General features: G+C 40.0%; 1 protein-coding gene across 2 annotated transcripts in view; it reads left to right on the plus strand.

Annotated features, from left to right (window-relative positions):
- Positions 1-7,753, plus strand: part of serpine2 (serpin peptidase inhibitor, clade E (nexin, plasminogen activator inhibitor type 1), member 2) — a 33,848-nt gene extending 26,095 nt beyond the window's left edge. For both annotated transcript variants that reach the window (NM_203600.2, XM_031901596.1), the window contains 7 exon segments: positions 731-958; positions 2,803-3,000; positions 4,068-4,263; positions 4,588-4,688; positions 5,637-5,723; positions 5,816-5,899; positions 6,612-7,753. In NM_203600.2, coding sequence (NP_988931.2) covers positions 731-958; positions 2,803-3,000; positions 4,068-4,263; positions 4,588-4,688; positions 5,637-5,723; positions 5,816-5,899; positions 6,612-6,649 — 932 coding nt within the window. In that variant the 3' untranslated portion in view covers positions 6,650-7,753.
- The last annotated feature ends 9,122 nt before the right edge of the window (positions 7,754-16,875 follow it).

The following is a 16,875-nucleotide window of genomic DNA, read 5'->3' on the forward strand; positions in this document are numbered from 1 at the left end:
TACACAGGCTTTTTGTGTGCATGCTGAATACAGAAAAATGAAACCAGCAATGCACACTACTTTGCCAGGGTAGATTTTTTTCTTCCCAAATACAGTGCTTCATTATGTTACATGTGGGCGTATGATTATTGGTATGTGTATGGTGGCCTGCTAGTCCATATCAATATACAAAGTATTATTGATATTTGTCAGTTTAGGGATTTAGCAAGTTTGGTGCGCCATGTTGTCAGTGCAAGGCGCTTTGGCAGATGAAGTGGACAAGTCCAGGACTGTTACATTTGGTTCATCTATTGTGTGTCTTCTTCTTTTGTGTGGTGGGTGGTAGTCCTCTGTGGGATATTTGTGGGCTGTACATGGGGTTGGCAGGAGGCATAGGAAGTGATGCACCCTCTCGGGCCTAGATGGGGGCTGTCCCACCATCAGCAGCCTAACACCTTGCAGAGACCCTAAGTCAACACAACAGGAAAGCTAAAAACAAGAGCCTTTATAGATAGCTACAGTTGTTTCCTGTGCTTTAACATATAGTTCTGTTACACAGTCTCACAATACCAAAATACAGTCTCTGCTTTGGAGTAAGTTGGCAGAAAGGAGAGAGCTCATAGTACTACTGGTGTTGATGGCAGTGGCATGACTAGTAAACAACAGATCTTGCTTGGTGCACCTGTATCATTTATTATTTATGGCTAAACGTTACGTAAATGTATAATTGGTTCTCTGTGTTTTTTTTAAGAGGTTGCCAAAAGCCTAAAGAAAATTAACCGGGCCATCGTTGCAAAGAAGAATAAAGATATTGTGACGAGTGCAAATGGAGTGTTTGCCAGCAGTGTGTTCAAAATGGAGAGCTCCTTTGTCTACAAGAATAAAGATGTCTTTCACAGTGATGTCAGAAGTGTTGACTTTCAGGAGAAGAACACAGCTGCTTCCATTATTAACCAGTGGGTGAAAAATCAGACTAATGGTGAGTATTTATAAGCCCTGCATAAATACCGGAATGGGCTACTATGTATATTATATTCAGAGAAACAGTTTTGCCTTAAGTAACTAGTATAAGGAAACCGCTTTTCATTTGTTAGATGCAAGTTGCCATATTGAATCAATGCCAATATTATTAATAGGTAAATCAAAGCAAAGGGCACAGAAAAAAAATTATCTAAATTGACCACACTGCTATTATGATTGCCCTTCTCTATACTGAACTGCATTAGCTATTGTAAAGACACACAGTGGTTATGATAAGGTTATGAGTGGAGAGGGCAAGAAAAACCAAGAGACTTCAGATGTTTGATTGAGATAGTTAATGTCTGGGAAAGGCCTAAGAAAGGGGGAGATAGCTGATGCTATTGATGATAGCTGTAATAACAATATTGGAAACCAAGCATTGAAATTCTATATGTATACTATATTATACAATAATAATCAGGTGTTCAGGAGAAATTTATAGTGAGGTAAGACAGCTTTTCTGTAGGACTTTCACTACTCTCTGCAGATCAAGTACAATATTGCAAGAATTGTGTCTAAATATTGATTATTGATATTGATGAGTTATTTAACCATGGCTGGTCTGGGGGTATGAGAGGACATGGGAGTCAATAGCAGCTTGGTAGAGTGAAGTTATAGGTAATGATAAGCAAATCATAATCAGAGGCAGGATTAAGGGAGGAAAGAATGGAATTAAGAGAGGTAAGTGGTGCTAGTATTCTGGGCATGACGGGTGGACGTGGGACAGAAAAGGTGACAAGGAGAGCATGTCGGATACGGAATGGATCCCTGCCAAATGCAGAAAGGGTTATGATTTTAGAGAGTACTTCATCAAGGTGTTGGCCCACCATTTGTGGTGGTTGTATATTCAGTTCTTCCCTAGCTACTTCAGGATTTATTATTATCCACTGCATGTTGTACTGTTAATCATTCCCTTCTAATGCACGTTCTCCATTTAGTAGTTATGAGCAAACAAGGTGCATCCTAGTACTCTAAACTTTATAACGGATACTTCTTTCTCCCACTAACCATTCTCCTTCTTCAGTTTCTCAGTGGGTGGGGGTGCGGGGGTGCATTCTATATTCGGGCCTCTGCTGTTTTTCTTTTTAGAAAGTGCAATCCATTCATTTGGCTTTAAATATTCATTGTGTGCGGATTATATCCAGATATGTTTAGACAACCCTCACTGTTCCTCGAATTCAAACACACATTTTAACTGTCTCCTAGCTGGATAAATCAGTAACTGAACTGATTGGCTGTGCTACACATTTTTGATATCCTGCTTTTTTAACCTTGTTGACTTGAAACTGCATTTAAGTAGTGTTTGCCCCTTCCCTTTGCTTATCTATTCTTATTAATACCACTGGCAACAGTGGGGATTTTTCCTTTGTAGTATAGCCAAGGTCTGCCCCATTCTTTCAAAAAATTACTAAAATAAACTAATTTATGCCTTTATTCTATCCCACCTTGACCACTGGGACCTACTAGTAAATAGCCACCCAGACTGCCATCTCTCTCCCTTTCAGTCTGCCGGAAACTCTGTTAAATTGTACATGCTCTCAACAAATAGACACCCACCCCTGTGCTGTTAAGACTCTTTTCTCTTTTCCATATAAAAGATTATGAACTTCACTAGTAGCAAAGGAATATATGTAGTCAGTCCCTAGGTATTTAGAGCTGCCTTTTGCCACAATAAGTTTCTGTGTCTGTATGTATGTGTATATAATCCTATCATGTAGTCCCAGACCTTTGCACCTCTCCAGCAGTTACGGATATATAATGAGATTTACAAGCTGAGTGACATTATTTACAATTATGTTTTAGGGATGATAGAAGGACTGATCTCACCAGAACTATTGGACAGTTCTGTTACACGGCTGGTACTGGTTAATGCTCTGTATTTCAAGGGACTCTGGAAATCTCGCTTCCAGCCAGAAAACACAAAGAAACGCACCTTTCATGGACCAGACGGAAAAGACTATCAAGTGCCTATGTTAGCCCAGCTGTCGCTGTTCAGAAGTGGTAAGAGCAGCGATGCACTACTGATTATCATGGTTTGGCTAGTAATCAGTTTAGAATTTGTACAGATCCTGCCAAATCATTTCTGATGTTCATGAGCACATGATGAGCGGCAGGCAAATATGGAGTTAATACTTCATAGAAAGATGAATAATTTAACTTGGTTCAGCCAGTGTGGGTATAAACATGAAAAACTTAAATAACCCCCTTGAGCATTTTGGTCCAGTTCTGCTCAGTACATTATTCTTAATTCAATGACTTGTTTCCCTCATGGCTGCATCAAATTTACATCTAAAGTGCAACTAAATGTTTAACCAAAAAATGAGTTAATGTTTGTACTAAGGCTCAAAGCCCCTAGTTACCCCCTCTTGTGGTTCATCTTGGAAGCCACTTCTTCTTTGCACAGTGTGAATATATGTACAAGCCCCGGTGCCAAACCTAATACTTGTAGAAGGCACAAACAAAGGGGATAAAAATGTTACAGGCGCACTTACAAAGGAGCCACTAGCACTAGGGAGCTGAGTGCACCTACACTGCAGGTGCAAGAACTAAGTGAATGCCAAATTAATGGGACTTGTGGGGCTTGTGCCTACCCTACATAAATGAGGCATAATGTCTTCTTATTGATATTGACTAAACCAGCCTCAGTCCATGTTCATGACTTAATAACACTGATTGCAAGCAAACCCAAGATTGCAAGCATTTTTGATGATAAGTCTGAAAACTGATATAGTTAGCAGTTAGTTGAAACCATAAAACTTATCTGCATTGCTCCCAAAATGACTAGGTAGCAATAGATCTTCTCTTAGTTTTTCTATGTTTCCAACTCAGCATTACTTTCCATTGTGGCTTTTATGTGTTGATGAATTTGTGAATACATATGACTCAAAAATTCAAAAACAGAAGAGTTCCTGCAGTTTGGTGCAGCTGAGACAAAGCCTGAGTGCACTGAAAGCAGGTTTTGGGGAACACAGAGGAAGATCAGGTTTATGGTTTATTTGGAGAAGTTATTTTTATAAAGATCACATGAAGGATCTGTAATTAAAGCCACTCTTGTTTTCTCTTTTTAGGCTCTGCAAGTACACCCAATGGTCTTTGGTACAATGTCATCGAACTTCCTTACCATGGAGGAAGCCTTAGCATGCTAGTGGCATTGCCCACAGAAGAGAGCACGCCTTTGTCTGCCATCATCCCCCACATTAGTACCAAAACCCTGCAGAGCTGGATGACTATGACTCCAAAGAGAGTTCAGCTCATCTTACCAAAGTAAGTGACTGTGTAATAACCAGCACTGTCCAGGGTAGTAGATGGGCCATACTGCTCAATATGTGTATGATGCTAAGGGGGTCCTTGGAGGGAGCTGGGGCACAGGGAGCCCATGAAGGATGCAAAATCATATGCGTCCTGTGACCTGGGCCCCTGGTGTTACGTTATTGGACCATCTCATGAGTACCAGGAAATTTCCCTTTTGCAGGCAATAAAAAGTGATCATAACTTTTTCACAAATGTTTCCAAAATATTCTGGCAATTTTTTTAGCCTGTTTTTTTTATGAATGTGCTATGGAAAATAATTCTGCATCTTCTCCACAGGTTCAGTGTGGAAGCCGAAGCTGATCTAAAAGAGCCTCTAAGGAACTTGGGTATCACAGAGATGTTTGATGTATCAAAAGCCAACTTTGCAAAGATCACAAGTAGGTCTCCAAAGCAAACCACATCTGTTAGATTTTAGGGATCCCTGCATTTATCATATTTGGATTCAGCTGAATACTTGACAAAGAAAACTGCAACAATTCCATTATATGTAAACTGAGCTTTAGGGTCTCTGTGGCCTATTCACTACATTTTGAGTGCCCGTTAACAGAATATCTACATTTGGGGCTAAGTCCACTTTGTTTTTGTTTAATAACCCTGTGCGGGTGCAGAGTGCAGCACTGCTGGGTGCAAGGGTGCCAGTGCTCCATACATGAAAGCAACTCTCTTTATTTACTGCACTATATGGGAGCTTTTGGATGTGCTCTGCTCTTAGCAACTCTCTAGCCCCTTTGCTTGCTCCTATTGAAGCTGCTGTGACAGCACTTGTGCGCTGGCTCTCCTTTCACAGCTGGCAGCATTGATGGGGGCACACTGAACTTTTTGGCATATGTAGTTGTTAATGATTTATTATGTAGAAAAACTAAATTTCTCAAAGTTCATTTTCCACAGCCGATTTGGCAACCATGGATCACCATTACACACAGAAAGTCCACATTTGACACTGAAAAGTGATTAATCTGCATATTTCTATCTGATTATTATGATCATGTCCAAGACATTTTTTGAATTATATGAACACTGCTGCCCCCTTGTGTCTATTAACAGCCAGATATTACTTGAGGGAAAGGACACAGCGCTGTTCTGTTAATCTTCCCTCCTGCTGCACAAATGCCAGATTTTACATTTTTCAAACTGACCTTTACTTAACATTCCACTAATCCAGGTTTCTTTCTGTTTGGCTGTGAAATGATGAGTGGGACATGAATAGCTAAAAGTTGTTTGGGAAAGGATTGCCTGGGTTGGTTGGCAGGATGCACAGAGGTAATGCTGATATTTACTGGCGCGCCTCTTGTGTTGATAACATGCATTCTTCTTTTTAATATCAGGATCAGAGAGTCTCCACGTCTCGCACCTGCTCCAGAAAGCTAAGATAGAAGTAAATGAGGATGGTACAAAGGCATCTGGAGCCACAAGTAAGCATAACACTCATTGTGTTGGTGACATGGCTGCTTAGAGAATTATTTAGGCAGATTTCTAAGTATTTATATTTTTTCTCTCCCTCCAGCTGCAGTTTTGATAGCAAGATCATCGCCCCGTTGGTTTACAGTGGACAGGCCATTTTTGTTTTTTATCCGACATAATCCTACAGGTGAGAAAGAGCCTATAGCTAGAACTAGTTATGGAACTTGGCTACTTACCTTTTACATATGTACTGTGTAAACTAAGAGCTGCTCTAGAGCAGAGGGAAGTGGGCTGTGGAAAGCCCTTATGTACAAGAACAAAATATCCATTTTTTGCATTTCACTAGAAATTGCTTCTTTCTGATTGTTGTGAGTGACTAAAACAGTAAAAAAACGTAACATGTTCATTACATTACCTCATGGGTAGAGGATGCTGGTAGGTATTGGTCATTGGCTTGACCACTGTATGACAGAGTGCAGCCAATGGACTGTGAATGGGTGTCAGTGGGTTGTAGGATGTCAGAGGGGCTGGGCAGATCATCATCTGATGACTATATCTGAACATTTGATGTATTGCTGGCTAATGGTCTGCGTAAGTTCCCTATTTTTTCCAGATTTTAGCTCAAGGCTCAATTGATAGTATAAGCCTTGATTTCATATGCACATGCCTTAGGAAAGGAAGTTATGTAACCAAAAATGACGACCACCAGCCCTTCTGCTCTATTCTGCCTATTATGAGCTATGGAGAGCAGTTCCCTATTGGGGTGATCAGTGGTGCTGCCGCAGACTTTTTATTGCATGAGTAAATATGTGATAGGGTTAAAGGTAGGGTAATATACGATGATGGTGTCACGATAAGTATCTGGCTGTAACCTCGCCCTCTCCTCTTTCTCTCCCCAGGTGCTGTGCTCTTCACAGGGCAGATTAACAAGCCTTGAGGGGAAGGCGTTCCTGCATCCTGATTCCAGTGCTAGATATTTGTACATTGCCCTGTTTTTTTGTGAACTCTTATCATTTTTTAAACAGAACGTTTCACTGTATTTGTAATGGTTTTCGTTAACTTTGTTTTGATAACGCAGATTGACGGCACACTTGCTAAGGGGGTTATTTTTAACTACTGAGTGTTTGTGGCTTTGTTAGGTTTTTTTATCCAATTTTTTTTTGTTTCCACATTTTAATATATGTAATTATTCCCAGAATTTCTCGTTATTTTGAAAGCCAGTTGTATATTAAAGTGGTGTAACCCGTAGGCCAGCTGCTTCTGTGGTAGGGGATGTTTTGGCTGAGTGGAGAGTATTACTGCTTTAGTCTCCATACTTTCACTGAACGTAGAAATCTTGCAGGTGCTGGGACGCATTTTCAGCAAAGAGAAATTTGTGCCCCAGTGCATTTATCAATATCAGCCAATCAGACACTGTTTTATTGTCTGACTTACAGCAAACTCCATTCAGTTTGCTGTCTGGTTGCTGTAGGGCAAACTTGCAGCGATGTCACCCGATCCTTCGTTTAGGGTTTTCTTATAAAAATGACAAATTCTTGCAGAACCATTGTCCGTTGACATAAATCAATGAGAATTCTATAAGATTTTATTTCCTGCTAACCATGCCCCAGAGTAGAGTAGAATATTTGGCCTATTTATTTCAGATACAAAGGATGTTCTTCCACATCAAATCCACTAGGAGCAATACTGTTCCTTTACAGCAGGGGTGTTCAGCTGACAGCCAGAACAGCTACAGGAGGGCTATGTCTGCTATAATGCACCCCATCCCCGCCACTGATTGGCTAAAATATTGATTTCCTCTGTGTATCGAGTATTTTCCAGTCTGCAGTAAAGGTTACACCCAAAGCCATTTTAATTCCCTTTGGAGTTGCTGGCCTTGTTTAACATTGATTAAGATGAAAGTGTCCAGTTTTTATATTGTGTGTAACACCATGCATGTGTTCATTGAAATAAACTAAATTAACATTTGTATGGCATTAAAGACTGCAGCGCCCACTCTGGGGTGCGATTCAAATAAAACTATTGGATTGGATTGCTTTTAGTTTGTGTGCGTGTGTGTGTGTGTGTTTCATTCACTCAGCCTCTTACGCTCACTCAGCCTCTATCCCACACTGAGTGATACTCATTCAGCCTTTTACACTCACTCAGCCTCTATCTCACACTCAGTGATACTCACTCAGCCTTTTACACTCACTCAGCCTCTATCCCACACTCAGTGATACTCACTCCGCCTTTTACACTCACTCAGCCTCTATCCCACACTCAGTGATACTCACTCAGCCTTTTACACTTACACAGCCTCTATCCCATATACACTCAGCCTCTCTCTCACACTCAGTGATACTCACTCAGCCTTTTACACTCACTCAGCCTCTATCCCACACTCAGTGATACTCACTCAGCCTTTTACACTCACTCAGCCTCTATCCCACACTCAGTGATACTCACTCAGCCTTTTACACTCACTCAGCCTCTATCCCACACTCAGTGATACTCACTCAGCCTTTTACACTTACACAGCCTCTATCCCATATACACTCAGCCTCTCTCTCACACTCAGTGATACTCACTCAGCCTCTAACCCACACACACACTCAGTCAGTCTCTTAAAGTCACTCAGCCTCACTCTCACTCAGTGGTGATCATTTATAAATTTTGTGCAGCGCAGAATTATTTGCACAGTGAACATATTTGCCCTGCCCGTGTTTATATTTATAGAGCTGGACAAGACCTAATTGTGAAATTTTTATTTGCAGTGTGAATGTCCTTAATTCTTTTTAAATATGCAAATTGCAAATATGTATGCACACTTTGCGTCCGAGTTACCCCACAACTTGGCGGCAAAAATATTTGCTAAACGAAACAGGGGTTGTTTGTTTATATATTGCAATATACTTCAAGCTGGCCAGCTATGTCAGTTCATCCCCCGTCTGGTGAGTCCTATTGGCTCCACTGAGATCACCTGACTGTAGCTGGGAGGGGCAGGAGCTATAACATGGAGCCGGCCACTGCTCCTGTATAAACTATAGCAAGATGAGATTTGTGCTCACACCCTCATTGCACCATATGTAATTTTATTACATATAAAAAAGGATTGTATTCCAAATTTCTACCTGCAAAGGTAGTGCTGCATACTGTATATTCGTTCAGTCAGCCAAGGACTCAAAGCTCAGGGAGCTGCAGGCAACGCTCACTACTGCACTGTGCATACCCCTTCTTGTGCCATTTCTGTGATTCATTGATCCAATTGGCTGAATCTTGTAAGCCAATCAGATAATGGAAATTCCAATGAATGGCGCATGCGCAGTAGTGGTCAATGGCTTCCTCCACCGTCCTGGTAGTTACAGAATGATGTAGGCAGGCCCTTAGTAAGCCAGCGTCTTGGCGATCCCCCCGGCTATGGCAGAGAGCAGAGACCAAAGGATCTATGCAGCACTACTACTACAGGTAGATATTTTGAAAACTATCCATTTCTTTTTAATTAAAGTTTTTTGCCTAATAAAATACACTTCACTTTATTTATCAGGAGGCTCCCAGTCGTTCCTATTCACTTGTACACTTATGCAGTGGTGAACTATAAACTTAAACTTTTTTTTATAACAAGCTAAATGCTCATCCGATTAGACTACAGAACAGCACCGGCATGCACTCAACGGACTCCAGGACAGCGGTTGTAAAAAAAGGCTTTATTCAAAGATCAAAGATCACCTGAAGCGTTTAGGTACCTATGATTCGTGAATAAAGCCTTTTGAAGTTATACAACCGCTGTCCTGGAGTCGGTTGAGTGCATGCCGGTGCTGTTCTTACACCTGATTTGAGGTTTTGCCTAATGAAAAAAACAAATTTTTGAGCAACTTAAATATACATTTATTAAAAATTTGCAATGGTTTTTGTGTTATTTGTATAAATAACTGCTATTAGAAGCAGTGTTTGTCCTTTTCTGTTCTCTGCCCTGGTGCCTCTGACTGAAACAATGTAACACAAGGCAGCAGACTGACAGACCTGACTCGCTGTAGGAGACTGGCTTTTGCAACATTGTTTAAAAAGTAACAACCAGGAGTTCAGCAAATTCCTCGTCAATAGCAATTACATTTACACATAACTTTTTAAGCACTAATTTTTAAAAATAAATTAATGTTGGAAAGTTGCTTAGTATTATGTTTTCCTTCCAAATATTATTTAAATGACCATACCTCTTTATTTTGCAAAACTGTAATAAAGGTGACCCACCCATTTAAGCAACTATACTGAGAATGAATTGTGTAGCAATAGCCCCATCTGCTGGTTAGTTTTTTCAGCCATGATCCAGTCTGCTGGAAAAAAGGCAGATTGTGGCCAGAGTTAACAATTTTACTTCATCACTCCCTAAGAATTGTTTTTAAAAGGGCCCCTGGCTTGTTTACAGGCTGTTTTACATAGCTCAGCCATTGGCATTAGAGATGGGGTTGTAGGTAAGGCTTATTCCTGATGCCTCTTCCACGCAGATGATGTTTGTGCAAGCAGTGCTTCATCATAGGGCAGGTAACATCAGCCAAACCTTCCTGCAGCTCCTTTATAGTCATATGGGAGCCATTTTGGCCAGAATATCTGCTCTTCCAGATCTTGCCTTGTTTTCCACAGTTCTTTATAACTGCCATATATTGATGACATTATAGACAATAGGAACTATGAACTTTCAACTGTGGCATTGTCAATCTTTTTATAATTTAGGGGAACCCATGGTTGTTGAGTGACAGCCCAAATTTGGGGTGTCGAGATTTATTTTTTGTCTGGAATTGTCAACAGGTGACATATCCTAATGGCTATTGCAAGGGTGGTTCATAGAATGCCCTATTCCTAGCAACTTTGCAATTGGTTGTCATTATTTATTTTTTTACAGTTTTTGAATCATTTGCCTTTCTCTTCTGCCTCTTTCCAGCTTTCAAATACGGGTCACTGACCCCCGGCTGCCGAAAACGATTGCTCCGAAAGCTACATTTTTATTATTATTGCTAACTTTTATTACTTTTTTATCTTTCTGTGCAGGCCCTCTACTGTTCATATTCCCATCTCTCATTGAAACCACTGCCTGGTTACTTGGGTAAAAAAGACCCTAGCAACCAGATAGCTGCTAAAATATCAAATGGAGAGCTGCTGAACAAAAAGCTAAATAACCAAAAAACCCTAAAAATAAAAGACCAATTGCTAATTGTCTCAGAATATCAATGTCTACAAAATATTAAAAGTTAATTTAAAGGTAAACAACCCCTTTAAGGATGAATGAAGTAATTTGGGTTAAAAAAAAGTGTTTATCACTGGACAAGTGGACAGGTGTCTATATTTTTTCACAAGCCACAATTATTATTGGGTGGTATATCTGTACCAAGATGCAAGATAGGCAATTGTAATTTTAGTTGGAACCAATGCTTGAGGGGTATGTTATAGTTGTTCTCAAACACATGAAAGAGAGGGCCTATTAATTACTCTGGGGTTCACTTTTTGGACTTTGATAATGATTATAATTATATATAAAATTATTTATAAAATGTGGTAGTGGGTGGTTATCAGATCAAGGAAAGGTGGGGAACCTGCTAAACTAATCTGACTCAAATTATCCTAATTCCCTTGGCAGCCACTAAGGGAGACGTTGGCACACCAGGAGATGCAGCCATATTGATTCCTTCCCTGCTGAGTTATCTACAAAGAGCAGAGCTAAATATACAGTAAATGCCACAAACACTTGGATTTGCCCAGCAGTTTCCAAGGCAAAAAGGAAACTCAACCCTTAGGGGCCCATTTAGAAGTTAATGGGACCTGACTTAGACAAATTGTAACAATCTTTATTTTATTTGTAGTTTTAGGGCTGTGACACACGGGGACTAACGCAACTTCGGCAAATCGTGGTGCCGCGTATGCCATCCCGCTGGCAATTTACATTCTAGCCGGTGGGATGGCATTTCGGGGTGATTAGTCGCCCGCAACAAGTGTCACAGCCCTTAGAGGTTTTTTAAATTTGTAACGCACACAAATTCTTAAGAGAACTAAACTTTTGATGTTTTAGTGTTCTTTTTGATTTTGTTCTGCATTTTAAAGGGGTTTGTTCAAAAGAAAGTTACAAAATGTAACCATAACCTTACAATTGTAGCCTCACAGAGCAATAGTTTTGCCTGCTGGGGTCAGTGACTCCCATTTGAAAGCTGCAAACAGTTAAAAAGTAGAAGGCAAATAGTTAAAAAACTATAACAGGTATGTTCAATAATGAAGACCAATTGAAAATGTGCTTAGAATAGGTAATTTGTTCTTGCTTTTTATATTTTTATATTTGTTTCTATTAATAAATGACTAGACATTCTTGGTTTTAGTGAAAACAAGTTTTTTTTGTGGTTTCAAGAAACCCTAAAATCAGAATGTTGATAAATGGGCCCCCTTTGTTTCACCAGAAAAAAACCCAGTGGGCACCACCAACCCATACCCAATCCCCAGCTGCTCTGCTGTTCCTTCTCCTGTGCCGTCGCTCCCCCTGCGGCTCTCCCTCCCCCAATAGCGCCAAACAAAGTATAAGGTACAGCGCTGGTGGTGGTGAGCAGCAGGCAGGCATCCCTGAGGGGGTGTGGGGGCCCCTGGGGTAGCAGCTCTGGTGGGCCTCACACATCCCACTCGAACCTGCCATGTTCAATGTTAAAATGACCTCTGAAGAGTTTGATTGCCATCCAATATTTTTTAATATTAAAGACTAAAATCTGCCTTGTGAATTTTGCTTCATGGACATGATACTGTATATCAGTGCTAACATAGATTTATGGTAACTCCCTGTAAGGACTAAGCGCAAACAAGGGGTTTTGTTCCTGCAAGAGCTTTGACTCTCTAATCTCATTGGTGGCTCCTTTGTCTTGTCATGCCTACAATAAAGACCTGCTATGTCATGCCACTTCTGGCTTAACGTTTATGGTTAGGGCACTACAGGTGGGCTGTGGGTTCTGGCCGGGGAGCCGGGGAGCATCTGATACAAGTCTGAAGCTGTAAATGCAAGCAGGGAGCAGTACTAAGTTTAATAGAACCTTGCAAATCTAAGCAAAAGCAAATGTATAACCAATATCTAAACAATATTTGGCCTGTCTCACAGCTATGAAACCAAGGTGAAATAACTACTGTATATTTAAAAAGACATGGATATAAATCTTTGTGGTGGAAGTATCAGCAAGCACAATGCTGATTCGACACCCATCCTACTAAAGATTTGCAGTCTGTAGGATTGTAAGTATAGATTTCACCTCCTAAGAAACTTCATCCGAAACAAATTTAAAGGAAACGGAAAGAAAGAAACAAATCAATGTAGAGGAAAGCATTGATTCCATTTATGCACATATTCAATTTTCCTACATCCCAAAGCAATGTGCATTGTAAGACTTAGAAATCAATGATGTAAGTTAGTTTCCTGATTCCTGATAGTAACTGGATTTGGGAGGCACCCTGTGCATCGCTCCTGGGCTAAATGGAATGAAAATCAAGGCCTAATGCAGAGGCTTCTGTTATGGTTGGCAATCGGAATGTCTTGCTCGATCCATTAGAAATGTTTCTAAATATGCAGATAGGCAGAGGCCTTAGAATCCTAACCGTCCTTTCCTGATGGGAACAGAGAGCCCCATAAAATATTTTTGTAGGAATCCTACAGTAGGTGTAAGCAAGAGACCTTATTTTACTAAAGGGTCAATTTGAAATAAAGCAGTAACCAGACAGCAATTTCTTTTATATAAAATGGATATAAATGTCGGATTGGTTAGGCTTCTTTACTAAGCTTTTGCAAACCTGAACTTCTGTTTGTATCTAGGGATCAGGGTCCTGATGGAAGGAGGTTGGCTGGTAGAGCTGAAACAGGATGGCTGAGAGGCTTACCTTTAGCAATGCTTTAGTCTCTAAGGGGCTGATTTACTAAGACATGAATTCGAATCCGAATTGGAAAAATTCCGATTGGAAAACAAACATTTTGCGACTTTTTCCTATTTTGTGCGATTTTTTCGGCGCCTTTACAACTTTTCGGAAATTATCGCGACTTTTTCGTTACCAATACGTTTTGCGCGAAAAAACGCGACTTTTTCGTAGCCATTACGACTTGCGCGAAAAAACGCAAGTTTTTCGTAGCCATTCCGAAAGTTGCGCAAAATCTGGCGATTTTTTCGTAGCGTTAAAACTTGCGCGAAAAGTCGCGCCTTTTTCGTAGCGTTAAAACTTAAAAGGCGCGACGTTTTGCGCAAGTTTTAACTCTACGGAAAAAACGCGACTTTTCGCGCAAATCGTATTGGTAACGAAAAAGTCGTGATAATTTCCGAAAAAATCGCAAAATACCGATCATTACGAAAAAAACGCAATCGGACGCATTCGGCCCGTTCGTGGGTTAGTAAATGTGCCCCCAAGTGGCTAACTCCCTAATTCCACAGTGTAGCCTCTTTATCTTTTTATTTGTTGGAAAGATTTTAAAGACCCTTACAGAGCCGTATCTATGATGCGTGCAGCAATTGCCATGGTGTAGGTCAGATCTATATCCAAGCAATATGGAACAGTAAGGGTTACAATTAATACCAAATACATGTGGCACCAAACCTACTGGATTTACATAAGGCTAGCTGTGTCTGGGGATGTGGGCTAAACTGAGCACTTATGAGTTCCTAACAAAATGAAATCATTTCATATTAGTAAGATGTAGGTCATTTGCCCCCTGGCTTCACAACTAAACTGTAACATTGGATAAATGGGCAGCATTTTTAATAATCCTAATGGAACCCATTGATCACCTTTGTGGCAGTTGCTCTCAGTGGCAGTGCAACCATAACACCCTGTTCCCCCATAGACACAAGTTTAACAAACAATCCATTATGATCAGTTCCAGACTGTGTTTTCCCTCACTATTTCAGCTTCTAAATACCATTTTTCATAGAATTATTCCTTTGGTAGGTTCATGCCATTCTTGCAGTGCTAGGTGGACGCGTGAGTGTTAGAAGTCGCTTGGCGCCCCATACAAGTTATTATTCCCACGCTGGATTTCTGATGTGTTTGCAGATTATTCTGTTCCATCGTGTCCTTATAGTGTTACCTGGAGCACACACTATAGCAATGCCTCCTGTGCCATTAGGTAGTGTGAGCTTTGATGCTGAATAATACCCAATTCCATTTGCTTTGATCTAAAATATTTCATTTTTCTCTCGCTGTTCTTACCATTTTCCCAACAATAATGCATAGCTTTTCATTTTTCTTTAACGCACAGCACTTCCTGCAAAATAACTCAGTGGGATTTTCCATTTCATGTATTTCCGTCACAAACCTATAAAAGAAAGGCTTAATAAAGAAATGCATATAATGTGCCTTTCTAAATTACTGACCATACATTCTGCTCTCTTAAAATTGGAGTTATTTTTAGTCCAGAACAGAGCAGAATATATTTAATTTAATACAATTTCAGAGATGCTACACATGCAATGAGACAGAAGTGGCTTCCTCGAACATCATCTGAGGGGTCCGGTCTGATAGTACTTCCCCGTGGGTAAGTTACTGCCCCAGCAGACAAAAAAACTACTACTCTGTGAGGCTACAATTGTATTGTTATTGTTACTTTTTATTGCTTGTCTTCCTGTTCATCCCCTCTTCTATTTATATTACTGTGTCTCATTCAAACCACTCTCTGGTTTCTAAGGTAATTTGAACCCTGGCAACCAGATAACTGCTGACATTCCAAACTGGAGAGTTGCTGAACAAAAAGTAAAATCATTCAAAACCACAAATAATAAAAAACAACGAAGACCAATTGAAATTGTCTCAGAATAGCACTATAACATAACAAAAGATTTTATTGCAGCTTTCTTTCCTTTTATTTTCATTACAATTAACTTTATGTTACAGAGTCTCCTGAGTACAGTTATAGCTCATTATGGCAGTGTTGTCTTATTTTGATATTGTGGTGTGACCAGTATATTCCATATATTCAAGAAGTGAAACTTGGTTAAATTATGGAATGTGACATTACCTTTAAATGGTTTTGTCATTCAATGTACATATATTTTATTGGTTTTAAAGTCTTGTTCTGTATTGTTATACCACTTAGCTAGAATGGACTGTATCTGTGTGCTGCTTATTACCCGCTGTTATTTTACGTACAGTATGTAAACTGTTTCTGTCTGACTATTCCCCGTAAGCGATAATTGAGTTAATTAACATTTTTATGTTGCTTTGCTTCTCTGCTGAGCCATCATTTTTGTCTCACAATTTAACCCTCCACTGTTTTTTTTAAAACAATAGTCAGCCATACAGTACTGCTGATGTAACTATCTAGTCTGGCAACCCCATGTTCCCTGCTCAATTGTCCGCACCCAACCCTCACCCCTAACATCCCAAACAGCTTCCAATACACAATGCAGATATAGTTACCTGCCTACAATTAAGAGAGAAACAACTTTATTAATTTTAGGGGATAAAGTGGCTCAGGCCAAGTAGAAAGTACAGGGGGCCCTTATGCTTATGAGCACTGCACAGTGTGTGTTGCCAGACCTTCTTTAATAAATGGCAAAAGGGGCTTGGACTCACATATGAAGTGTTCTGATATTTTATACAAAAAGCAGTGAATAAGCTGAATTTGATTGCAATGATAAAAGATAACTAGTGCTATCCAATGAAAAGGGATCTGAGGGCATATTTGACTAAACATAGTAGCTTATTCCAGAATAATATCCTAGGCTGTGGTCCCACAAATGTTCCACTAGGTGTCAGAATAGGATCACAAACCCTGAAGGAAATCTGTGGGATCTGTGGGAATTTGCCTCCTGGTACCAGAGTGAAATATACAACATTATCATGCTAACACTTAGGCAAACCACACCCCATATGATACAGTGACGGCCAACAAATATACCCACATTCCATGTGGACTGGATTAAAGAATTGTAATTCACCTATAAAGGCCCCGCTACACATTCCAGAAATGAAATGTAAAGAAAACTGATGAGACGAAATGAATACTTACCAACCTCCTTATGATGTACTTTATGTGCATTAGGCTTTTCCATATTTCTTTTGTAATTAAAAACAGGTATTTATGTTTTGAATCAAACAGGCTAGAATATAAAGTAACGCTTTGCAGGTGTTTGTGGGAACGGCAGAAATATAAATTCTAAGGGCAGAAATAATGTTCTTTTCTGA

The sequence above is a fragment of the Xenopus tropicalis genome, chromosome 5 (genome assembly GCF_000004195.4).
Source record: "Xenopus tropicalis strain Nigerian chromosome 5, UCB_Xtro_10.0, whole genome shotgun sequence".
Lineage (NCBI taxonomy): Eukaryota > Metazoa > Chordata > Amphibia > Anura > Pipidae > Xenopus > Xenopus tropicalis.